This window comes from Oratosquilla oratoria, chromosome 3 (genome assembly GCF_046742065.1).
Source record: "Oratosquilla oratoria isolate Oo_2021 chromosome 3, ASM4674206v1, whole genome shotgun sequence".
NCBI classification, from domain to species: Eukaryota; Metazoa; Arthropoda; class Malacostraca; order Stomatopoda; family Squillidae; genus Oratosquilla; species Oratosquilla oratoria.
The window spans coordinates 67798801-67808800 of record NC_134779.1 but is presented as its reverse complement, the minus strand read 5'-3'; the positions used below and the strand labels follow the sequence as shown (position 1 = coordinate 67808800).

Genomic DNA, 10000 nt, shown 5'->3' with positions numbered 1-10000 from the left:
ATATCTTACTCAATCTACCACCAAGCAATCTTATTCAGTTGAGGGTTGTGGTAAGACATTAGATTCATGATTCCGATCAGTCGCGCAAATGCAGCGGTTGCTTTTCGTTGAAATCCGGTTCTTGGCACGGCCATGATATAGAATGCACCTGACCTACCTCTTGAAAGCTAAATCTACCGTGGCTTTGTAATTATTTGTGCCAGGCTTCTCATGACGGCATCATAATTTTTGAATCCAACAAAAACCGTTATAATTGAAATCCCGTTATCTACTACCGGGTTGATAAATGTCATGAATACTAATAATAATGGTTTACATAATAATTTGCCAGGCTGACCTATGATGAATTTTGAATCCAACAACATAATTATTTATATAATATAATAATAATGAATAATAATATAATAATAATAACAATACATAATGAATGATGGATGATAATATAATAATAATAAGAATAATAATAATAATAATAATAATAATAATAATTAATAATTATAATAATATTAATAATAATAAATAATAAGAATAATAATAATAATGATAAATGATAATGATAATAATAATAATGAATAATAATAATAATAAATAATAATAATAATAATAAAATGAAATGATAATAATAATATAATAATAGATAATAAATAATAATAATAATAATAATAATAAAATAATAATAATAATAATAATAATAATACATATAACCAGGCTAAGAATATCCCCGTCCAAGGGAGGTAGCCCAATAAAGGGAATTAAAGGCATAAATAGATACACTCCCATTACCCACCACACGCCCCAGCTTTTTCCCCCCTTCCCCCTCCAAGGGAGGGAGCCCAAAATACATAAAAAACACTCCCCACCGCCACCCACCCTCATCCCTAAATACACTCCACACCCCTCCCACTTCCTTCCTCCATCTGAGCCCTCCTGGATGACGGTCATCCCTGCACCCTGCCCACCGCCCTGGGTCCAGAGAACATTGTCGCAAGACACAGTACAATCCACAGCGAGGCCGCTTCATTTAATCGGCGACCCCCCCTCGTCCGTCCCCACCTTTGCATATAAGGCGAGGACGGGAGAAATCCCTTCGGGGCTGCGTCAAAAATTTACTCACACATACTAACCCCACCCCCCAACTTCCCCGCCCATTCCTCCTCATGCAGTCACAACATCATCCATGATACCACCATTCTCCACTCACCTCTGTCTTCCGTCCCTCTCCCTTCCTCCTCCCAACAGCACATTCCCCTCTTCCCCAACAGCCCCCTTCACCCCATCCATCCACCTCATCCTAGGACGTCCCCCCGTCATGTTCACTCACCCTCCACAGCTGCCTTTCCATACCTCTTTACTAGTCTTTCTTCACTCATTCTTTCCATGTGTCCAAACCATAATATTCTTTCATCAACCCTCTCTCCCAAATCCTTTTTTCACCCCCCTGTTCTTCTCCTCACCTCCTCATTTCTCACTCTATCTAGCCCTAGTAACCCCCACCATACTTCTCAGACACCTCATCTCAAACACATTCAAACTCCTTCTCTCTTCTTCTCTTATGTTCCCACGTTTCTGCCCCATACAGTGCTGTTGGCACAATCACTCCTTCATACAGTCTCCTCTTCGCATCCCTTTCCATTCCCAAATGTCTAGTTTCCTCATTACACTCTTTAAAACCAACCAAGGCATTTACCTCGCTTCTCTCAATCTAACATTCTAACCTTCCTCCACCTTCACTCCACCTTTTGCCTGCTACACTTGCACCCAAGTATCTAAAACTATCCACTTTCCTCCAGTCGCTCTCCCTTAATGTTCACTTCCAGTCTACTGCCACTTTCACCACCTTGTACATCTCATCACCTTACTTTACCCACATTTATCTTTAGCGTGCTTCTATCACATACTCTCCCAAATTATGCCACCAGCTCCTTAAAAAAAAAAAAACTTCAATCCCTCCTCTGACCCTGCCACAAGCGCAGTGTCGTCCGCAAACAACAGCTGGCTCACCTCCCACACTTTTCTCCATTTTCTTTAACCATGCTCCAATCCCTCCTGACTCACTACCCTAGCATTCACCTCTCGCACCACCCCATCCATGTAGTATAAGTTGGAACAGCCAGGGCGACATAACGCATCCTTGACGAAGTCCCACCTTTACTTCAAACCACTCACTCTCCTCCACTTCTAATCCTAACACATGCTCTACTACTACTACTCATAAAAACGCTCTGACAGCTGCCCCAAAAGCTTTCCTCCCTATCCCATAAATCTGCATAACCTCCCACAGTGCCTTTCTGTCTACCCCTATATCATAAGCCCTTTTCCAGATCCATGAAAGCCCAAAAAACATCCTTCCCCTTTCCTATAGTTTTTTTTTCTTGTCTCACATATCTGTCTTACCACAAAGATCTGATCTACACAACCTCTACCCGTCCTAAATCCACACTGTGTCATCCTCTCCAATTACTCCCCGCCCCTCGTTCCTCTCCTAATCCTCTCAATTAAGATCCTCCCATAAGCCTTCCGACGTACTACACTCAACAGGCTAATCCCTCTGAAATTACTACATTCACACTTGTCCCCCTTTTTCCCTTGTAAAGAGGAACAATATGACAGGCACTACTCCAGTCCTCCCGGTGCTCTACCCTCTCTCCAGCAAACATTGAATAACCTCACCAACCAGTCCCACCATCACTGCAACCTTCCCTTTTTGTTCAGACATTCTGCATGACACTCCATCCAGACCAGGTGCCTTACCTGCTTTCATCATCTTTACAGCTGCCTTCACCTCATCCTTCCTTATTTCTCCTCCATTCTCCTCACTCATCACTCTCATTTTCTTCGCATTTCCCACTGCAGCTATCTTTCCTTCCCTATCCTCCTTCACATTCAGCAACTCCCTAAAATATTCTGCCCATCTTCCCCTCACTGCCATCTCTTCCAGTATCAACTCTCCATACTGTACCTTTTACCTTTTCTTCCCTACTTGATTCGCCTCCTCTTCCTCTCTTAATTTCTTTCCAAAACATCTTTTTATTACGTTCAAAATTTTGTGTGATACTGTTACCCCATTTAACCTCGGCTCTCCTCTTTGCCTCCTTTACCTTTTGCTTTAACTTCTCTTTTTCTTTTCTTTGTACGTCTCATATGACTCCCCTGTCCTCTTTTGTAACCAATCTGTGAATGCTCGCTTCTTCTCGTCTTCTACAGCCTTCTTTGTTTCCTCATCCCACCATTCACTACCCTTTCATCTATTCCCCCTGTCCTCTGTTCCACACACCAATCCTTGGCACACTTTAAGACGCCCTCCTTGAACCATCCCCATTCCTTCCTCCTCCACAACCCATCTCCTGCTCTATCCTTTACTCCCTCCCTCCCACTCCTCCTTCAGCTTCTTTTCGTACTCCTACTCCTTTTCCTTTTCATTCAAGGAGTTCACTCTAAGAACCTCCCTACCTGTTGTCCCTTTACACCTTCTCCATCTATCCTCCACTCTCAGCTTACCTTCCAACCAAAAAATGATGCTGATATTCCCCCACCCTCTCCCCTTAGCACATGTACAGCCGTAACTCTTCCTATCATAATCCTATTTACCACTACATAATCCATTTATAACGCTCTATCCACCACCCTTTCCTCCACCACCCTCTCCCCCCATTGTGTACTTATGCTTGACTATTCTTCCGAAACACTGTACTTTGCTATCATCAACTCTCTTTGTAGACCTCATTTCCACCATCAACTCTCCACTACGATTCTTTCCTGGAACGTTCCACAACTTCCCAACCACGCCATCGATTGGACCATTTTCCCACCCTAGCTTAAGGTCTCCCAGTACTATTACATTGACATTGTCTTCCTAAACCCTCTATGCACTCATTTAAATCTATCCAAAAAGGCCTCCCTTTCTCCATGCTCTTCTCACTGCCAGGCCCATATGCACTTACAAAGACCCACATCTCCTTTCCCAGTTTCACCTTCTCACATTATTATCCTTGAGGAAACCTCCTTCCACTCCACCACCCCCCCCTTTACCTATCTCCCTCACGTTACTAGAATAGCCACCCCTTCCCTCCCTTGCCCTCTCTTCACTCCTGATAACCTCCCACTTACACTCCCAAACTTACACTCACACCTTCCCTTTCAACTTAGTTTCACTCAACAGCCAACACATCCAACTTGTCTTCTCACAAACATACTACCTATCACTTCTCGCCCTTTTACTCTCATCTGTACCACATCCACGAGCACATTAAAAGACCCAAACCTTAGGGTGCTGGCCCGAGGCCCTCCAGCACCCCTCATGACCTTCCTTTTGATTTTTAGGAATTTGCCCCTTGGGCTACAGGGAGAAGGATGCCTAGTCCCTTCTCCCCCCGTCCCTTTCTTCTCGCCTCTTACGATCCAAGTGGGAAAACTTGGTGGCAGTAGTCTTTTCCCCCACCACAGGGAAATCACCCCAAATCAAGAAAGAGAATACTCAGAGAAATGGTACAGGACAGCAACAAGGGGTTGGGGGACAGCAAAACGGAGGTGGACAGTCGTAGTATAAAAGTGTCATCATTTCTCTATGAACAGAAATTTCTTCTATCATAGACAAAATGACTTGTGGGCTCTGGTCCGTAGGGGCGCCCCATATAGACCCTAAAGTATCGACTGCATGCTACTTTGCCACAATAACAGGCAACCAATACCCCAGACGGGGAGCAACCAATACCCCAGACGGGGGTATAATAATAATAATGATGATGATGATGATGATGATGATTATGAATGATGAGGATGATGATGATGATGAGGCTGATGATGAGGATGATGATGATGATGATGATGATGATGATGATGATGTAGTTGTTGATGATGATGATGATGATGATGATGATGATGATGATGATATGATGATATGATGATGATGATGATGATGATGATGAGAGATGATGATGATGATGATGATGATGATGATGATGATGATGAGGATGATGATGATGATGATGATGATGATGAGGATGAGATGATGATGATGATGATAATAATAACAATAATAATAACAATAATAATAACAATAATACTAACAATAATAATAACAATAATAATAACAATAATACTAACAATAATAAGAACAATAATGACAACAACAAAAATAATAAAAATTATAATAACGATGATGATGATGATGATGATGATGATGATAATGATAATGATAATGATGATGATGATGATGATGATGATGATGATGATGATGATGATGATGATGATGATGATGATGATGATGATGATGATGATGATGATGATGATGATGATGATGATGATGATGATGATGAATCACATGAAGAGACGATGGGGACCCCACAGAAGTCGTGGCTGTGTCAGGGTGTTTGAACCTGTCGAGGGTTGTTTGGAGCGGGAAGGGTGGCTGCATGGGAGCTTGCCCGAGGAGACCGTGAAGGGTACTGGCGCCGGCATGTGATTGAAGTAAAGTGCTCCCTGGCGTGTGGATCCAATTGATGACTCATTGATGATGTAGATACTTAGATAAAATTGAAAAATTATTAGACAGCTTTTTAAAACATTTATAGACCTTTTTTTTTTTTTACATCTTTCTTATTTTCTTGCAGAACTTGGAAGAAATGACGGACGCTACTGTTCCGTCCAACATCCGGCTGCAGAGGGACCTGGACCTGGACAACCCCATCGGGGAACACGAACTCCTCCGGAAGATCTCGGACATCTCCGACAAGAACGAGGTGTGGAGGTCCTACATAGGCATGGGATACCACAACTGCTGCATGCCCCATGCGATCTTGAGGAACATCTTCGAGAACCCTGGATGGTCAGTTCGAAAGTGTTTGTTTGTTTGTGTGTGTGTGTGTGTGTGTGTGTGTGTGTGTGTGTGTGTGTGTGTGTGTGTGTGATGGGTAGCCTGAAGTGTGCGTGTGTGTGTGTGTGTAGTGTGTTTGTGTACGTGTGTGTGTGTGTATATATGTGTGTATGTATGTATGTATGTGTGTGTGTGGGGTTGTGGGTGAGGTTGTGGGTGGGTGCGTTTGTATGGGTGTGGGTAGGGTTGTGGGTGTAGGTGGGGTTGTGTGTTTATATGGGTGTGTGTGGGGTTGTGTGTGTGGGTGCGGTTGTAGGTGAGAGTTGTGTTGTGTGTGTGGGTGGGTTGTGCGTGGGTATGGGTGAGCATGTTGTTTGTGGGCGGAGTTGTGTTGGTTAACATCCTGGTAGAATGAGGTTCGAATCGAATGGAAATTAGGGCGCCACTACCGCTGGCATAGGAACATCAGACAAAGACAGTAAAAAATGGCTTTAACTGAAAATATCTTTTCTTTTATTAATTTCTTTTTTTCTGTATTTATGCAGACTGGATACATGGTATGTGATGAATCTTGATGATCCATTTTGTGTGTGTGTGTGTGTGTGTGTGTGTGCGTGATTCACCACTATGGTCATGGATCACGTGTTGGAGTCGTGATCGATAGCTCTCTCTCCCCCCGCCCCGGAAGAGAACTCAGAACTTATATATGACCAATCTATGGGTAATGCTGTGACCTTACACGCACACATACCCCCAACTCCCCACCCACGAGAGTTGGAGTAACAACTCGCAGCGCAGCGATACTGAAATTATTTCAGCCCTGGGAGGGATTCTAACCCGGACCGCCGTAGCGTGCGTGCGTGTGTGTGTGTGCGTGCGCGTGTGTGTGTGTTTATGTATATGTGCACGTATGTATATGTATGTTTGTGTGTGTGTGTCTTGGATCACGTGTTCGACTGGAGACTATCAACTATTACTTTTCCGGACGAAAGCTCAGAGTTCATATTGCCCAACCTACAGTAAGAGCAATGCTATAACTTTACACAAACATACGCACGCGCCTATGGGTCCCATCCCTTTGCTCTAGGGGGAACAGTAACGGCTTGTAATATCAGTGAATGCTTTTCATGCTCTGAGCTAGGTTCGAACTCGGGTTCTCAAACGTGGAACCTCGAATCGCTAACCATTGCTGCGCGCGCGCGTGTGTGTATACTCGTATATGTGTGAGTGAGCGCGCACCAGCATGGGATTATGATTGTAATCAGCGTATGTGGTTAGTGTTCCCGTGCGTGTGCGATCGCAATTAATGTTGAACGGAGTACAGTGTTGTATATGTTACAGTAAGAACACGTACCTAGGGATTACGCGTAATCCCTGAATTTTTATTCAGTGAATACGCGTAATCCCCGTTTCACTAACCGTTTATTCAGTGAATACGCGTAATCCCCGTTTCACTAACCTAACCTAACCTAACCTAACCTAACCTAACCTAACCTAAACTAACCTCACTTACGTACTCTTCCCTTCCGTAACCTAACCTAACCTAACCTAACCTAACCTAACCTAACCTAACCTAACCTAACCTAACCTAACCTTAGGTTAGGTTAGGTTAGGTTAGGTTAGGTTAGGTTAGGTTAGGTTAGGTTAGGTTAGGTTAGGTTAGGTTAGGTTAGGTTAGGTTAGGTTCGGTTAGGTTCGGTTAGGTTCGGTTAGGTTCGGTTAGGTCAGGTTAGGTTAGGTTAGGTTAGGTTAGTGAAACGGGGATTACGCGTATTCACTGAATAAACATTCAGGGATTACGCGTAATCCCTAGGTACGTGTTCTTACTGTAACATATATAACTTCAGTAAAGAGCCTCTCTCACCCTCACCCGCATCCTTCTGTTGACAAGTGTCAGGGACCCAGACTAGTTATTCTTAAGATTGTCTGGCGTCTTGTTATGTATGGGAAGAACGTGCTCAGGCACACAAACATGTAGTCACGAACTTGTCAAGACTCAATTCTCTCTCTTTCTCTCTCTCTCCGACTCGCATCTTCGAACACCCCTCTTTCAGATCCTATATTTCTTCCTTACTGTTTCTACCTCCTCCTGCAGGACGACCCAGTACACGCCATACCAGCCGGAGGTGGCCCAGGGACGCCTCGAGTCTCTCCTCAACTACCAGACAATGGTGACGGACATGACGGGTTTAGCCGTGGCCAACGCCTCGCTCCTGGACGAAGGCACCGCCGCCGCAGAGGCCATGGCCCTTGCCTACAGGTAGGTTCTCCTTCTACGGGTAGATCCAGGTAGATCCTCCATCTACAAATAGGTTCACCTACAGGTTGGTCTTATTAATACAGGTAGATCTTCCATCTGCATATAGGTTCCCCTACAGGTATGCCCTCTGCCTACAGGTAGTTCCTCTATCCAGAAATAGGTCCTTTTCCTACAGGTAGGTTGTTTGCCTTAAGCTAGATACTTCGCCTACAGATAGGTCTTCCGTCTATTAGGTAGGTCCTCCTCCTACAGGTAGGTCCTCCTCCTACAGGCAGGTCTTCTGGCTACAGGTAGGTTGTCGCCTACAGATAGATCCTCCGGCGGAAGGTGAGAGTTGAGATAATAAATATTGATAGGAGTGAATGAGGGAGATGGGAAAAAGGAAGAGGAGGAAAATAAGGAAGAATAGGAGGAGTATGATTCGGAGAGGGAGGGAAGAAGGGAAAGAGTGAAGAGAAAAAAGCGAAGGAAAATAGGGTGCTATGACACAGACACGTAAGTTTTCAAGACGATAGGTGTGAGTGTGCCTGTGTGTTAGATAGATAGATAGGTAGATAGATAATAGATAGATAGATAGATAGATAGATAGATATATAGATAGATATAGAGAGATAGAGACAGACAAGATAGAGATAGAGAGAGAGAGAGAGAGAGAGAGAAAGAGAGAGAGAGAGAGAGAGAGAGAGAGAGAGAGAGAGAGAGAGAGAGAGAGAGAGAGAGAGAGAGAGAGAGAGAGAGAGAGAGAGAGAGAGAGAGAGAGAGAGAGAGAGAGAGAGAGACTTACCACTCTTCACCCTCCTTTCTTCTCTCTCCGTCAGACAAAACAAGAGGCGTAAGGTGTACCTGTCGGAGAAGCTTCACCCGCAGACGCTGGCTGTGGTCAATACCCGAGCCATCCCCTTCGGATTGGACGTCCTCATGGGTCCCATCGAGGAGATGGACTTCAGCAACCGAGATGTTGGTTCCGTCATCTTCCAGTACCCAGACACCGAGGGCTCTGTCAAGGACCTGTCTGCCCTCACCAAGGAAGCCCAAGCCAATGGCGTGAGTCCTTTTTCTTCTTCATCTTCAGCATCATCTTCATTCTCATCTTCATAATCATATCTATCCTCCTCCTCCTCATTATCATCCTCCTCCTCCTCCTCCTCCTCCTCCTCATCGTCATCGTCTTTGTCTTCATCTTTATCTTTATCTTCATTATCATCATATTTTCAGATTTGGTTACATAAACACCCAAAATAAGATGCTGTGACGGCTGTTCATGGATTATTTTATTTCATTTTGTTTTATTTTATTTTGTTTTTTGTTTGTGTGTTTGTTTACTTTTTTCTTCCTGCGTCCGACCTCGTTTGTCCGAAAGGTCTCCTGTTGGCATTCATGTTTTGCCATTGTCATCGTCATTATTACCATGAATTCTCCTTCTTTCCTTTTCCTCTCTTCATTCTTGTCATTATTATTATTATTTTTACTAATGCCATTACCACTATCATTATTCTACTGGGGAGAAGGTAAGAAACTAAAACACTAGAAAGGAGGTTATGAACTCCACGTCCTGAATCTGAGACGTGTGAATCTGAATTCCAAAGGCTGAAAGTCTGAGCACATAAAAGACTGAAATCGTGAGAACCTGAGGATTTCACGACTTCCTGGACTGAGCCAGATGATATATTACGAGATGAAACGCGATAGATAACACCGAATCACGATGCCTTATGCCAGAAGGGCATGACCTTAAGAAGTTAACAAGTCTTCTTGATTTTTTTTTTTATGCTGAGACCTTTTCTTCATCCTCCTAACGCAGACGATGGTGATCTGCGCCACAGACCTCCTGTCTCTGGCACTCCTCCGCCCCCCGGGCGACTTCGGCGTTGACATCGCCGTGGGCACCTCACAGAGGCTCGGCGTCCCCCTCGGCTACGGTGGGCCGC

At 44.1% G+C, this 10000-nt stretch overlaps 1 protein-coding gene across 1 annotated transcript in view; it reads left to right on the top strand.

Moving 5' to 3' along the window:
• Nucleotides 1–10000, top strand: part of LOC143023788 (glycine dehydrogenase (decarboxylating), mitochondrial) — a 69279-nt gene that overhangs the window by 39842 nt on the left and 19437 nt on the right. The window contains exons 2-5 of the mRNA XM_076182409.1: nucleotides 5610–5824; nucleotides 7908–8072; nucleotides 8891–9116; nucleotides 9874–10000. The exon at nucleotides 9874–10000 is cut by the window's right edge and continues 70 nt beyond it. Coding sequence (XP_076038524.1) covers nucleotides 5610–5824; nucleotides 7908–8072; nucleotides 8891–9116; nucleotides 9874–10000 — 733 coding nt within the window. The remainder of the gene's footprint in view (nucleotides 1–5609; nucleotides 5825–7907; nucleotides 8073–8890; nucleotides 9117–9873) is intronic.